Source organism: Rhinolophus hipposideros (genome assembly GCF_964194185.1).
Source record: "Rhinolophus hipposideros genome assembly, chromosome: 18".
NCBI lineage: Eukaryota > Metazoa > Chordata > Mammalia > Chiroptera > Rhinolophidae > Rhinolophus > Rhinolophus hipposideros.
In genome coordinates, this window is record NC_138064.1 from 48,852,493 (window position 1) to 48,868,857 (window position 16,365).

The 16,365-nt window shown below is 39.0% G+C and overlaps 1 protein-coding gene across 3 annotated transcripts in view; it reads left to right on the forward strand.

The window, feature by feature from the left end:
• The window catches only part of RINT1 (RAD50 interactor 1), a 27,152-nt gene continuing 10,787 nt past the window's right edge, over positions 1 to 16,365 (forward strand). The window contains exons 1-11 of one of the 3 annotated variants that reach the window (XM_081080005.1): positions 1 to 203; positions 661 to 706; positions 4,699 to 4,883; positions 7,590 to 7,831; positions 9,525 to 9,698; positions 9,797 to 9,946; positions 10,512 to 10,668; positions 12,629 to 12,739; positions 12,829 to 13,054; positions 13,560 to 13,697; positions 15,990 to 16,189. In XM_081080005.1, coding sequence (XP_080936131.1) covers positions 162 to 203; positions 661 to 706; positions 4,699 to 4,883; positions 7,590 to 7,831; positions 9,525 to 9,698; positions 9,797 to 9,946; positions 10,512 to 10,668; positions 12,629 to 12,739; positions 12,829 to 13,054; positions 13,560 to 13,697; positions 15,990 to 16,189 — 1,671 coding nt within the window. In that variant the 5' untranslated portion in view covers positions 1 to 161. Of the gene's footprint in view, positions 204 to 660; positions 819 to 4,698; positions 4,884 to 7,589; positions 7,832 to 9,524; positions 9,699 to 9,796; positions 9,947 to 10,511; positions 10,669 to 12,628; positions 12,740 to 12,828; positions 13,055 to 13,559; positions 13,698 to 15,989; positions 16,190 to 16,365 lie in introns of those variants that run through there. The other 2 variants (XM_081080006.1, XM_081080007.1) reach the window with 2 other exon arrangements.

Consider the following 16,365-nt stretch of genomic DNA (forward strand, 5'->3'; position numbering starts at 1 on the left):
GGAGAAGAGGAAGAAACCAAAGAGACGGGGAAAGGAAGTTGCGGTGGCGTTCCGCCCCGCAGTCTGCGGGACTGAGTTGGTGTGTGACGGTCGCTGTCCGGAGCCGGGCTCCACACGCCACGCTGGCTGCTCCTGGAGCCGAGGATTTCCCCGGAGGCGCGATGCTCGGGTCCGGCCAGATGGGCGAGGCGCCCGCAACCCCGGTGAGGCGGCCCTGATGGCCTGGGGAGGGGACACTGGTGGGCCAGTGAGGTGGCACAGATCTCCCAGCGGGGATTGTTTCCGTGGCGGCCGGGTTGAGGACGTGGTTCTCGTGGCCCGAGGGAGATGGCTCTTGCAATCCTGGTGAGGTGGCACAGACCTCCCAGGGGAGGTAGCCCCGGAGAGGTGGCTGTGGCGATCCCGGTGAGATGACACGTGTCTCTGGGGAGGTGACCCCGGCGGCTAGGCAAGGTAACGCCAACGGTCCTGGGGAGGTGGCAGTGGTGGCCGCTTTGGAACCCGCATCAAACAGCCCTGGTCGCTCCGGAAGGGGCCCGGCTCCGGCCAGCGACCCCGGGGGAAGGGGTCTGGGTCCTCGTGGTCCTCCCGCGTGTGTTGTCTTGCGTGGGTTCGTTTGCTACTTCAGTCTTAATGTGTTTGTTACACCTCTTCTTCTAGTGCTGCTCTGAAAGTGGTGATGAAAGGAAGAACTTGAAGGAGAAAAGTAAGCGACTCCAGACACCTTAGCGCTGACTGTCTACGCAGCCAGCTCTCCAAACGCAGCCTCCCAGCGCCTGCATCCGAGAAGGCTCTTACCCTGTTATGTTTTAGATGAAGTATTTACTTTTCCTGCATAGTGTGCTTGCATAGCATTAAATACTGATCATCGTCATACACATTTCTTTTTTGTCGTTCTAAAATCGTAAAATCTGGGATGATTTAGAGAAGAGCGCTTCCTGACTCCTACCTAGTGCAGAGACTTGAGTGGTTTCACGGGAGTTCTGCCCCTCAGACTAATTCAAAATAATTGGGGCCTGCCTGTTATTAATATTTTAATGAAGCATCAACTTTTTATTTTATTTTATTTATTTATTTACTTTTTTTTTTAAATTTATTAGTTTCAGGTGTACAAGACAAGGTAATACTTATAGACGGTCATCATTTATATCCCTCACACTGTGAACCCTCCTCCCCCCATCCACTATCCCTCCGACCTCGCACCGAGCCACCACATTGTATATATAAAATTATTACCGAGCCATCACATTATATATATAAAATTATAGTTGGCATTCATTATTAAGCATCAACTTTTTAAGCATCAGGAATGTGGAGGGGCTAATGATCCAGGAGATATGCCTATCACTTTAATTGGGTTCAAAGAAATCAAATGATCATTGTTTAGCTGTAATTGACCAGTGAATTTGCACTTAAAAATTGATCTGGAAAGAACACAATGGATAACTTGGTTCCTGGATCTTGGACTGGACAAGGAAGAGGGAAAAGGTCAATACCTCCATTTCCTACCTTGGACAGGAGCTTATGTGAGGGATGTGGACATTTGTCGTTTTACTTTAATGAGCTAAGCGTGGCAGGCTTTTGGAAATCAAGGAATATTCAGGGGCTTTTGAAATGGAATTTATTGGGGGAGGAAGCAAAAAGCATGTAACAGCTATTTCATCAGAGGGTTTTTGTTTCTTCTGACCAGGGCAAAAAATAGTCTGGGAATGAGTAGTGGTAAGAGAAAAAAGTGCCCATGTTACCGTGTTGGCTTTAAGAGCTAGGCTTGCCCTTAACATTGCCTGCTGATGTAATCTGCATCAGAAAGAAAGCCTGTAGTAGTCCATAGCACTTGACAATCATAGCTGCCACAACTCAGCTCCTTTTCCTCAGAGGTTTTGAGAGTACCCCCTGTCTTTCAGTTAAACTTTTCCCTTTTCCACCTTTGCCCCATTCATGTCTGGGAAGTTGGTGCCTGTTGAGCTCTCATGTTCGTAAAATGATCGATGCAGACTATAGACTTTGCCCTTGTCCCTCCTTTGGCTAGGGCCACTTCTTTGCAATTTATAGTAATGCTTGGTACAAAAAGTAGAGAATAAGAGAGACATAAAACCCTCCAAACCACAAGCGTGTTATTTTGAAGAACGTAATTTGACTAAGAATGTACTATGCTGCATTTAATTGGTTATATAAAAAGAGTATAATGTTTTAAAAAGTGAAGATAGAATTTACTTCCTTAGCATTCACAAAATAGTCCCTTTGCATGTAGCCCTGCCTGTGTCTGCAGATGTACCACATAACTCAGTTGTTTTATTTAAGATTAAAAAAAAAGACGTTGCAATTCCTGTACATGACCATAAATGGTTTTCTATATTAGTAAAGTCTGATGTGGACCAGCTAATTCTGCTCATATTTGAAGAAGAAAATAAGAATATTGGATTGAGAGTCAGAAAACATGGATTTTAGTCCCATTTACAATCTTTAAGTGTAAGTTGGGAAGATATTACAATTCAGAGTTGGGTAGTTGAGGCATAGACTTAACACTAGTTTTGTTTGTACCTACTAGTGGGCGACTGATTCTCATAGGAACAAGCTTTCAATTCTTATAAGTTGAATAAAACAAAGCAAAATTTGTTTTGGGGGAGTTGAGAGGAACATACCCAATGTGAAACACATGGGTATATATTTTGTTAATGTTTATATAAATAATGGAACAATATTTGATAGTTACATTTTACATTTAGGCACATCTTTATTCATATTTTCATTTTGTTAGAAGTGACAATTTTTTTGTAATGAGGCTGATTATAACTTTTTGTCTTTCTCTCACTCCGTCTGTCTTAAAACTTCATTTTTTGGTAAAGAGCCAGGTTCTATAAGGGCAGCTCCAAGGAAGAACAGAGGTGAAAGAGATGAAGTCCAACCAGCGTGGTTCCCCAAGAGGCTCTGGATTGTTCCCCCAACTTTATCTCTCATTCACACGCCTTTTTTGTTTTAAGAAATGGCTATTGTCCTTGTTACTAAGAATGTGCTAGTACCATTGAGTTTTTAATTTGTTCATAAACTCACCATCAATGATTTGTTTAGAAAGGACCAAATCCTCAGGCAAACCTGAAGTAGAGAAAGGCACTGTATGTTCAGGTTTATTCTAATGTTTGGTTTCTATGAAGTCCACTCTTTCCCTGGGGCCTTATTTCGTAGCGTTTATTTTCATTTGGAAATCAATGGCAATGCCTCTAGATTTTTACATTATATATAATTTTTTAAGTCCTTAGGAACTACTCAAATCTAGGGAGATTAAACCCTGTATGTGGAATAATTCAAGTTGTGGACTGAGTAGAATTGAGCACGTTTAATATCAGGGAACTTAATGACTGCACAGTGAAATGGAGTTATCATTATACCAAGTTTGACCAAAACTTCAGGTTTTCTAAACTTCTCCAGAAAGAAGGAAACCATAAGTAGCCAAAAGGGGAGAGCTGACACATGGAAACAGATACTTCAAAGGGAAATAGTTTATCTTAGGACACTGTTGTGGAGTGGAAGGAGAAAGATATGGCAGCTAGCTGTGGGTCATGTTATTCCTACCTTCTTTGGCCAAGAAGCTACTGTGGGCCAGCCTTCAGGTTTCTGTGGTGGTCGGGACATGTTCAGAAAGCCAACATGGCATAGTCAGCAAAGGTATACTGGAGAGACTCCGAAAAAGGAGCAGTGCTGTTGGTCCACAAATCTAGGACAGTGGAAAATAATTGCCTTTTAAGGGGATTATGTGTTTATTAGAAATTTGTTTTCTTGAGTGTTTTGTTTAGATAAAAATGGAAAAATTATTATAAGGAGTGGACTCTGGGAAATATCACATACTAACTGGGATGAGACAAAACTATCCAAAGCTAGTAAATGTTGCCTCTGCTGCCATTCTTCTCCAAGAAATGGCTTCAGGGTTCCAAATCACCTGTTTTTGTCACATTTAATAAGTCCAATGTGAATTAATCCAAGTCTAGTTTATTTGCCATGGAAAGATTCTCACTTAAGACTGTACAATTTAGTGCATGCCTTAGCCATTTTGAATTTTTCCTAGTAATTTCTGTTTTCTCTCATTTCCCTTAAAATTTTTTTTTTCTGTTTCTGACATGGATATCTTCATACAATGGCATTTGAAGCTTTTAACACTTTCTTGCTCTTATATAAGGAGGAGTTTTTACTCATTTCAAAATTTTTTCCTATACTTGAAATTTTTTAATACTATTTTTTTTCTTGACATTTTGAAGTCGGAGTCCTCCTTTGTTGTTATTTAGACCATACCATCTGGTTCCTTACAGATTTTGGAAATATATTACTAATTAAAACCGTACCAATAAAATCAGATTTGTCTTTGTTTTCCCAGTAATAAAATAGATTCTTAACATATAAGTTCTCCTGGAAATGTTTAATATCTATTTGTAACTGTCATGCTAACATCTGTTGAAACCTGTGGTTACTAGGACTTTGGGAGGTTTTTATTCATTCTGAGGAATTTCCTCATCTCTTCAGCATTTTGTAATACTTGATTGATAGATTGCTTTGTGGTTTTTCATTTGGATACACACATCATATACCACTTATAGTGTTTTCTTTATTAACTTTTGAAGGTAGATGTATTGCCTTATATATCTTTTGCATTTCCTTTAACTCCATTGTACTTGCTGGTGTTAATTAATTGTTATTCGTTCATTTTAGGTGATATAAATATTGCAGCTCTTGTGGAAAAGGAACAAGTCAATGAACATACAGATAATGGTGATCTCTCTTCCTACGTGTCTGCATTTATAGAAAAGGAAGTTGGAAATGACCTTAAATCTTTAAAGAAACTTGATAAACTCATAGAACAAATGACAGAAAGTAAAATGCAGTTAGAAGGACAGGTAAGTATTACAACTCATTGAAATAATATCAGTAGTATACTCATTATAATTAATATAAACATAACCATTATCATATAGGCAATTTGAAGATATCGATTGTGACAAGCCATCTAATCATTTTAAACTGTTTAATAGGTTTTAAGGACCTATAATATACTAAGTATTTTGCAAATTATGTGACAGACAGTTCCTACTAATATGATTTATGTCTTGGAAACATAATGGTAGCTAATATTTTAAGTAGCATTTCATGATTTTTAAAGTGCTTTTACATGTAAATAATTTCATGCTACACAAAAATGTCATAACACCATTCCAAATTTTTTATATATATAATCAAAAGGAGAAAAGGTGAAAATAAGTATAACATTATAATAATGGTTATTTCTGGGTGATTGGCTAATCTTTCTGCGCCCCCTGCAACTAACAATGGCAACTGGACCAGGAGCTGAGCTGCGCCCTCCACAACTAAGATTGAAAGGACAACTTAACTTAGATGGAACTGATGAGTCCTGGGAAAAACACACTACTGTTACCCCATAAACAGCCCTGGAAAATACACACTGTTCCCTAATAAACTCCTGTTCCTCTTCCCCAATAAAATCTTTAAAAATTAATAACAGGGCCGGCCCAGTGGCTCAGGCAGTTAGAGCTCCATGCCTCTAACTCCGAGGGCTACCGGTTCGATTCCCACATGGGCCAGTGGGCTCTCAACCACAAGGTTGCCGGTTCAACTCCAAGTCCCGCAAGGGATGGTGGGCTCCGCCCCCTGCAACTAAGATTGAACACGGCATCGGATGGCTTAGTTGGTTGGAGCGCATCCTCAACCACAAGGTTGCCAGTTCGATTCCTCAACTCCCGCAAGGGATGTTGGGCAGTGCCCTCTGCAACTAAAATTGAACATGGCACCTTGAACTGAGCTGCCGCTCAGTTCAAGTTCAGGGCTGCGTTCTGTCTTGCATATTTGCCCATCTTCTGTTTTCCTCATACTGCCACAGTAATTCTTTTTTTTTTTTTACAGGAATCTTATTATATGTAAATAAAGCAAATATAAAAATATAGTTAAAATCTTTTATGTATACGAGCATATATTATTTAAAATATACACAGATTAACTTTTTACAATTAACGTGATACAGGACTTATTTTCCTTTCTCTGTATATAGCTCTCTCTTTTTTTGAAGTTGAATTTTATTTTTTTACTTTTTTATTAGTTTCAGGTGTACAAAACAATGTAATAGTTAGACATTTATCATTTATATTCCTCACATAGTGATAGCCCCCCTGCCCCAATCTACTACCCCTCTGACATCGCACACAGCCATTACATTTCCACTGTCTCTATTCCTATTGCAGTATTCCACTTCTTGTAACTATCTATCTCTCTATTTTAATGGTTTTATGATATTCAAATATGGCTGTACATAATTTATTTAACCATGCCCTTACTGGTGGACATTTTTGCTGTTTCCAGTTTTTATTATTAAACAAATACGAAAATAAATAATTGTTCATCACCTTACCTTTCTAAGTCATAAATCTAACTGAATTTTCCTTCTTATTAAAAACTAACTGACTTCTCATTGCCTATTGGAAAAAACCCACATTATTCTAAGGTACAAGATGCTACCCGGGATCTGGTCTCTCTGCTACCTGGGATCTGGTCTCCCTGCCTGTTTGGCTCATCTCTTCTCTCTGCATTTGAACTGTATTCTGTGCTGTACTCAGCTGTTTGCTGCTCTTTGATCATGACTGAGCTGTCTCTTTGCCTGGAATGCCCTTTCCTTCCAAAGTTCCATAAAAATTTCCCACCCATCCTGCAAAAGTATGTTTATGAGCCATGCAAGCACAATTGCCTTGCACTTCCAAACCTTGTTACTCAAAATGTGGAGCTTGTTAGAAGTGCAGAATTCCAGGCCTTACTTCAGACCTACTGAGTCTGCATTATAACCAGACTTCCAGGTGATTCCTTTGCACGTTCAGATGGGGAAGCACTGCCTTACTATATACCATTGCACCTCGCACATCTCTTTATTGCTTTCATTCCACTATTGAAATATTTGCTTATATCTCTCTTCCATACCACTGAACTTAAGGGCAGATGCTATATGACTTATTTATGTCTATCCCTGGTACAGTGCCTGGTACAGAATAAGTAATCAGTGGTGACTAAATTGAAATTCCTCTATATATTATACAGGTAATGCCTGATACCTGTTTTTCCATATGCCATAAGAAAAATGCATTTAACAAATACCTTATCTAAAGGCATTACCTGGTAGATCATATTACCAAGTCAGTGGTTCTCAGCCTGGCCTTAAATCAGTCACCTGGGGAACTTTTGCAAAATACAGATACCCAGACTTTTAGAATCAGAGCTGCATTTGTTTTTGAACGAAAATGATTAGTAGATAAAGCATGTGTAAGCGTTCTCTGGCTGGACCCTCTGAAAGTACTGAGCTCCATGAAAGCAGATCCATAGATGCTTACACGGGGCCATGTGACAGGCCCCTCCCGACACATGTCCACCTGTAGCATTTCATATTTAGGTTTGGTTGGTACAGGATGCAGAAATTGAACCTTTCTTTTAATTGACAGTTTTCAGTTCTGTTAGAACAAATACGTGTTTTGAAGGTAATGAACTAATAAAAAGGATTATGAAAATTTTATCTGATTGCTGCTGTTTTTTGTTCTTGGTATGGTCAGGTACTTACAATTTCATCAGAAATCCCTAAAAGAATTCAGAGTGCCTTAAAAAATGCAGAAGAATCCAAGCAATTCCTTAATCAGTTTCTGGAGCAAGAAACTCATCTCTTCAGTTCCATTAACAGCCATTTGCTGACTGCTCAGCCCTGGATGGAAGATCTTGGGGCCATGATTAACCAAATTGAAGAGATTGAAAAGCACCTTGCTTACCTTAAATGGATTTCACAAATTGAAGAACTAAGGTATAATGGGCCTCTGTGTTCTCAAAATTATTATTTTCCTTTGAGGCTCTGGCTTAGAGAGTGCATGCGTGCCATTAAATAATTGAGTTAATTGAAGATTATAATGATGTAATTTTACTAGTTGTTATGAAAATAGTATCATGATAATGATTCTTTTCCTTTATTGTGAATGAACATAAACTTTCCAGGGAGCTTAATTTGCATTTGAAAGAAAGTAATCTAAGTACAAATTTTAAGTCCTATGGTTGTATTGTGAACACCTGATAAAGACTATTTTTTATAATGCCAAATTAATGAACCTCTCAATGTGGTAATATTCCTCTTTTACTTTTTAGAGATAGTCATTTAATGAAATGGATTGCTTTCTCTATAATTTAAAATTTTTTCAGTGGGAATCATCAAGAGCTACACAGTATTCTTAGATGAATAACAGAGTTCTGCTTCTTGTGGATAGGGGGAAAAGTACTTTTTGAATTGAATACATACTGCTGGTGGTTGATTGCAAGTGTCTAGTTTTGCCTTTTCAATGAGCTAAATTAACATTTCTGTTTAGACTGGCATGAGTTCAGCCCCTCTGAACTACTATTCCATCCTTGCTTTGTTTTCACTACTCTTTCTGTCTGGAGACTTGAGGGAGAAAAGTCAACCAAGAGTCTTGATGTACCATTTAAAATGTGTCATAGTTAATATATATTGTTATTTCTTTCAAAGAGTAATACTGTATTACTTTGTCCTGCACATATTTCCTGAGATTTTCAAGAATTTTCCATATCAGTACAATATGAAAATCTTTGTTTTGCACACGAGTTTTACGTGTACAGAAGACATGTTGTATTTGACTTGTTTTAAAGAATTAGAAGAATTGATTTGATTTTACACAAAAATCCTGATTTCTGCCTTTCCCAGAAAAATTTTAAGATTTGGCTACATTGGGGTAGCTGATTAGTTCAGTTGGTTAGAACGTGGTGGTCTTAACAACAAGATTGCCAGTTCGATCCCCACATGGGCCACTGTGAGCTGCTTTTTCCTTAAAAACAAAACAAAACAAGATTTGGCTACATTGGACCCACCCTCCAATGTGGCAATAGTTGGCTGGAGCTTTAGGATGCGTTAGTTCCCCCCCACTTTGCTGTTTTTATTTACTTTCCCTCTCAGGCCTTTGTGGCCATTTGAGTTTGCTACCTTGCTGTAGAACTTACCTTAAATTTTATCTGGAACTTCGCTAGGTAACAGTAATTTGAAAGGACTGGACGTTGAGGTACCACCTCTTGAAGTTTCCTGTAGTCAAGTTCAGCTGGGCAAAGTAGGTGAAAATTGAAGACTACCATATTTGACTTTACCAGATGTCACCTACATTATTCCCTTGGATTAAGATACTGAAGACTTCTGTAAAAAGGCAGACTTACCAGAACTGAGAGCTGCTTGAGGGAATGTGATGCAGGACAAGTCTGTTCTATTGGGAGGAGTGAGAAGGGAAAGGTGTGGGGAGGGGTCCTGAACACGGACCGCTGTGCTCAGAAGGATGCTGAATTGGAGGACTCAGGCTCCCAGAGCCGTGGGTAGCAGGTAAAAGAGCCACTTCAGCATGGTGCTTCTTTCTTCCCTGGATGGCGCTTTATATGAAAAAAGGAGGAAGAAGCACTTTTTCTGCATTTGAACTGTCTTTTAAAGTTCGCTTTGCCTTGTTTTGCAGTGATAAGATTCAGCAATACCTGATGACCAATAATGTACCAGAGGCAGCCTCTACTCTGGTGTCCATGGCAGAGCTTGACATCAGGCTTCAGGAATCATCTTGTACTCATCTTCTTGGTTTCATGAGAGCCACTGTTAAATTCTGGCATAAAATTCTCAAGGACAAGCTTACAAGGTAAGGAATTTACTCATATTGCATGGTAATGGCTTTCAGATGGATATTTGGTGATCATTGTATTTCACTGAAATATGGGTCTTACTTTTCTGTTACAGTGATTTTGAGGAAATATTAGCACAGCTGCATTGGCCATTTCTCACACCCCCTCAGGCTCAAACTATTGGCTTAAGTCGACCAGCCGGTGCCCCTGAGATGTATGGTAACCTGGAGACACTGTTCTGTCAGCTTCTGAAACTGCAAACCTCGTATCTTTGTTAGAGTTAAGACTTACTAAAATTTTCTACAGTAGATTTGTGGCTAGAGAGTATAACTTTCTGAAAGTGGCCAAGAAGCCAAATGGGAGTGCTGGGTTTGGACTTGATCTGTCTGTGTATGCCCGTGGAATGGTGAATTGCTCTCTTTCAAAGTGAACTGCATGTGCGTGGGAGGGCGTGGGTCAGTCTGAACTATGTGACTGACCCTGACCCAAGTATGACTCATGTAGTCTCTTGGGACAATAGAAAAAATGGGCAATTGGGAGGAAACCTTAGTAACTCAGTTAATTTAATAAAATGGTTACTCAAATGTTTTTCCTTACTACTATTCTTTATTTTGGGAGAGACTTACAGATTAATCCCAGTAACATTTTTCCACACTGTCTTACTGAAATCATGTAATGTAAAGGTAGATTACATATTATCTGTATTATAATTTTACTTAGAGTCATATATCTGTTGGAAAAATGTATTCTGTGTATATATACACATACATACGTGTGTGTATGTGTGTGTGTATGCTTTTGATTCTTTTTCCTTGACTCGACTATGTCAGAGATGAATTAATTACTGAGCCAAAACAACTTCCAGAAAAATACTCTCTTCCTGCATCCTCTTCTGTCATCCTGCCCATCCAGATTATGCTGACTCCCCTTCAGAAGAGGTTCAGGTATCACTTCCGAGGGAACCGACAGACTAATGTTATAAGCAAGGTGTGCTTTGCCAGCTCTTGTCCTTGGTTTTTATTAATAAGCAAATGTTAAGTGTTTCTGTGCTTGTCCTGATTTAAGTTAAAATCTGATTCTAATCACATTTCTGTTTTTTCTCTAAAGAGATAAATTCCTGTTTTGTCACTGCCCTTTATATGTATATTTTGAGACTTATGTTGTAGGAATCAGCTCATGTATTATCATATTATCTGACCAGTTTCTCAAGTTTCCCCCTGGGTTTTTCTGTAGCATTTGCTGTGGCACTTTTTACAACTGAATCCACATGTGTTTTACCATGCAAATTGCTCCTTCAGGTTTATAAATATTTTAGAAAGAAGTGCCAGTCAAAAAGTAGTTGAGCATTAGCTTTTGAAAAGGGTTGCTACCAAAAACAACAAAAGAACAAGACAAACAAATGAGAAAGAAAAACTCATAGACACAGACAATAATTTAGTGGTTACCAGAGGGTAAGGGGGTGGGGGGTGGGTGATGAGGGTAAGGGGGATCAAATATATGGTGATGGAAGGAGAACTGACTCTGGGTGGTGAACACACAATGGGATTTATAGATGATGTAATACAGAATTGTACACCTGAAATCTATATAAATTTACTAACAATTGTCACCCCAATAAATTTAATTAAAAAAAAAAAGGGTTGCTGATGTTAAAATGGTTTGTAGCTGTGCAAGAGAGTGTGAGAATAAGTGATGGGAAAATGGCTTAAGGAAGTTATATCACCAATATTTTAGTTGAGGGACTGCATTCATGTATATTGGGCATATTGGTGAGATTTTTAAATTTGACCTAAAAAAAACCATAGGCATTTGTTTTCAATGAAATTTGATTGAATTTGTTGAGAATTATAACTTTGTTTGTAGCTAGGGAGTGGGTACTACCTTGTTTATCCTTGAGATTCTCTACATCTCATGCAGGGCAAGTAGCAGAGGGGTTCAGTGAGTGCTTTGTATTAAATGTTATTAAATACCAGATTACACCACACATTGATTTTATAGGCTGTCTAGAATTTTTAAGGAATCAAGGGAAAGGCAGTTATGTTTGCATAGGAAGGAGTAGAGTGGCAGTGGATTTCTGGTACTTAAGATCAGCGTGTTCTTTTGTACTTTATGGGTGTCCTCTTTTGGCCGGGCCGTTGGTGGAAAGAAGAGTAGAACCAATTAGTAAGCAGTAAGTGAGGCAAAGCAATAGACCTAAAGCTGTGTAGAAGCAGTAATAATTTGTGGTAAGACAATTGTGAGTTATATTGGCTGCTTTTTAAAGTGTGGTTCCAATAGACATGGTACTCTGTCATCAAGCCTAAACTACACAGCTCCTGAGATTAGAGGTTGCCCCTTCCTTATTTTTGTATTTCTGGCATGCAGACCACAACAGGGATTTACTATTCAGTAAATGTTTTTTGAATTGCTGTTAACAAAACTTGGAAGGTTTGTAGAATTATTTCTAGGGACAATTTAAAAAGCTGCATACTTATATTTCCTTTTCTATAATTGTACCTGTTTTAAGGCATGTGTACTTTTTGTAATGTAGACCAGCCAAACTTTTTTCTCAATTTACCTTTTGAAAAGAAAAAGCCAAAAATAATGTTTAAAAATTATATTGGAATGTTACTTCAAAAAAAATAACTTAAAGGTCATCAGTTCTTTGTAATACTATTTTACACATTTGAAAAGTGCTAGGTTTTAAATACACAGGGCATTGTAAATGTGTGACTTAATTGACTTCAGCCACATTATTGGAATTTGTTGGAAGCACATTAGGAAACATTTGATTATTAAGCTTTGCCTAAGTTTAAAGTTCAGAGTAGAAACTGTGCTCTTACATATAGGAATTTTCAAATAATTTTTGTAAGTGCTGTATGTATACAATGAAATAAAGCCATTTATTTAATTGTGACTTTCTAGTTGCAATGACTGAAGAACTTAAACTATTTTACCTCCTTCCTAGCCTGAATGGTACTTGGCTCAGGTGCTTATGTGGATTGGGAACCACACTGAGTTTCTGGATGAGAAGATTCAGCCCATGTTAGACAAAGTAGGCTCTTCGGTAAATGCAAGGGTAAGAGACTGATCCTAAGCCTTCCAGTTTTACAATTTGTGTCCATGAATAACTTGACATTTACATTACTGTATGCTTATGTATTTTAGCTTGAATTTTCTCGGGGCCTTGTGATGCTGGTTCTGGAGAAGTTAGCTGCTGATATTCCTTGTCTGCTCTATGATGACAATCTCTTCTGTCATTTGGTGGATGAGGTGCTGTTGTTTGAAAGGGAGCTACACAGTGTTCACAGCTATCCTGGCACTTTTGCTAATTGTATGCATATTCTGTCAGAGGAAACCTGCTTTCAGAGATGGTTGACTGTAGAGAGAAAATGTAAGTGCTCATGTGGCCATGGGGTGGGATTAATTTTTGGTGTTTTTCTCCTCTAGTTCTGGGTAGGAATTAGAGCCACCTAAATATTTCTTTGTCAGGGTTTACCAAGTTGCCTTCAGGGTCATCTTATTTTCTTCTCATCAAACATTAGTTTTTTTCTGGAATTGCACTCTACACGTTTCTAGAGAGTAATATTCAAGCCAGTAGAGTATATAGTTAACTGTCTTATAGATTTTATGTATGGTATTTCTGCTCTTGGAAGAATCATTTTGAATGTAGCTTGTCTAGTTAGTATATAACTATTTTGAAGATTTTGGGGTAGGGTTAGTGGGGAGAAGTATCTTGTTTAATCCTAAAATAAAGCATGTTAAATATAGTGCAACTAGTAGGAGGTAGTGGATTTATTTTTTTTATAGGAAAGTCATCATTCCTAAAAAATTGTGAGTTGAAAAATTAGGAATGACTGTAACTACTTAATTGACATAATCCTTTTTTTTTGCATCAGTTGCTCTTCAAAAAATGGACTCAATGCTCTCATCAGAAGCTGCCTGGATATCCCAGTATAAGGACATCACTGATGTGGATGACATGAAAGTTCCAGACTGTGCAGAAACTTTTATGACACTGCTATTAGTTATAACTGGTAAGTGTGAGTCTTTTAAGATACAACTTTGTTTTAAGAGTACTTACTCTTTACATGGTACTTTTTAAAGTAGTTCAGCAAAATTAATATTACATAGTGGTTATTATAAGATCTTCAAATTCAGTTTCTATTTTGGCAGAACTGTAGTGCAATATTCTAGGTTTCAGATTCCCCGCCCCCCCTTCTTCCACCCCTTCCCCGCACTATGATTCAAGCCGTTGTTTCTCAGTCTAGTTGTGTAGGACACAGCTCCCTGGCCCATGCTGGTATTATGAGCCTTGCGCCACCCCCTCGCTGAGGCAGTTGGTCACCAGTCATCTTTCGGCTGCTCACAGCAGGTCACAGCAGCCCTCGCCGGCCGCCGGCCACTCACGCTGGCCACTCATGACAGGGGCAGCACACATCCACGGCCACGCACACTGTCTACTGACTGCACACGGTAACCTGCAGCAGCACACCACAGCCCACAGCAGCCCACGGCAGCCCAGCTCCAGGGAGAGCTGTTGTTCACAATCTTAGCTGTAGAGGGCGCAGCTCACTGACCCATGGGGGAATCGAACTGGCAACCTCAGTAGCTTTAGTAGCATGACACTCCAACCATCTGAGCCACCAGGCCAGCCTGTTTTCAGATTTTTAATAATTTAAGTAAGATCTTAAAATGAGGGGAAAAATCCTTGAATGGTTATATAAAAACAAATAAGAATATAATTTTATTACCTGAATTCATTCTCTTGCCATTTAGCTTGGGTCTTCAGTAAATGGTGATTGTCCTAAATTTTAAATATCAAAATATATCACTTTGGTATATCAAAGATCACAGAAGAGTACAATAAAGTAACTTTAAGGATTGGAGGCACTCTTGTTATTGTGTAAGAATGTTCTGGCCGGAGGGTGGCCCAGCAACCTCTAGCCTGGTTGGCCTGTAGCCATCCACATTGGTTCTCCAGGTGCCACTGAGCCCTCAGTGCCACCGTCCTCTAATATTTTGTCCATTTCTTGGGCCAGTATATGTAACCTAAACAAGTGTCATTCCAGCCTAGTCAGTAAATAATTCCATATTTTTAACTGTAAGAAAAACATGAAAAATACTAAAACAAACAAAAAAAATTTAGAAAAACTCATGTCTTTTAAAAACCTTATCAGGGAAATTTTCAAACATACACAAAAGTAGCATACTATAACGAACCATCAGATATCTGCTACTAAAATTCAAAACAATTACCACTTTTCTATTATATATTTTTTTTCCGAACTTTTTTTCCTCGAGTATTTTAAAGAACATTTCAGACATCTTGCCATTTCACCTGTAAATTATTCATATGTATGTCTTTTAACCTATCCTAGTTCCTCCCTCCTTTTTAAAAAATGTCATTTATTTGTTGAAGAAATAGAGGGATACTTACATAAAATGATCTCATACGTGTTTTTAAAAAATTGAGGCATGGTTTATATACAGTGAAATGCATAGATGTTACGTATACAGTTCAGTGAGCTTTTTTTTTTTTTAATAAAGATGAGGCGTCTAACTTTCTTTTTTTGGGGGGAAGGGGAACAGGACTTTATTGGGGAACAGTGTGTACTTCCAGGCCTTTTTTTCCAAGTCAAGTTATTGTCCTTTCAGTCTTAGTTGTGGAGGGCGCAGCTCAGCTCCAGGTCCAGTTGCCGTTTCTAGTTGCAGGGGGCACGGCCCACATCCCTTGCGGGAGTCGAACTGGCAACCTTGTGGGTGAGAGGATGCACTCCAGCCAACTGAGCCATCCAGGAGCTCAGCGGCAGCTCAGCTCAAGGTGCCGTGTTCAATCTTAGTTGCAGGGGGCGCTGCCCACCATCCCTTGCTGAACTCGAGGAATTGAACTGGCAACCTTGTGGTTGAGAGTCCGTGCTCCAACCGAGCCTTCCGGGAGCTCAGCAGCAGCTCAGCTCAAGGTGCCGTGTTCAATCTTAGTTGCAGGGGGTGGAGCCCACCATCCCTTGTGTGACTCAAGGAATCGAACTGGCAACCTTGTGGTTGAGAGCTCACTGGCCCATGTGGGAATCTAACTGGCAGTCTTCGGAGTTAGGAGTATGGAGCTCTAACCACCTGAGCCACCGGGCTGGCCCCAGTTCAGTGAGTTTTGACAAATACATATACTTGTGAAACCCATATCTTTAGAAAGTTTAGAAATAGATCCATACTTGAATGGTCAACTGATTCTTGACAAAGGCACCAAAGCATGTCAATAGGGAAAAACCTCAAACTACATCATGGACGGTATCAAAAACCTTCATATGTCTTGTTAACTTTCTCCACAGACAGGTATAAAAATCTTCCCACAGCTTCCCGAAAGCTGCAGTTCCTGGAGTTACAGAAGGACTTAGTAGATGATTTTAGGATACGACTAACTCAGGTGATGAAGGAAGAGACTAGAGCTTCCCTTGGCTTTCGATACTGCGCAATTCTTAATGCCGTGAACTATATCTCAACAGTACTAGCAGACTGGGCTGACAATGTTGTAAGTTAATGTGCTTTTATGTTAAATAATAGATTAATAGTTTGAACAATTTTACCTTTGAACTATGGAATCTGTAGCAAGTAAAAATACACGTTAAGCAGGAAAAAACTTAGGCCAAACTTAGGTGTGAATAAAGTACATATTTTTCTCAGTGAAGTCTCAAATAATTAAATAAT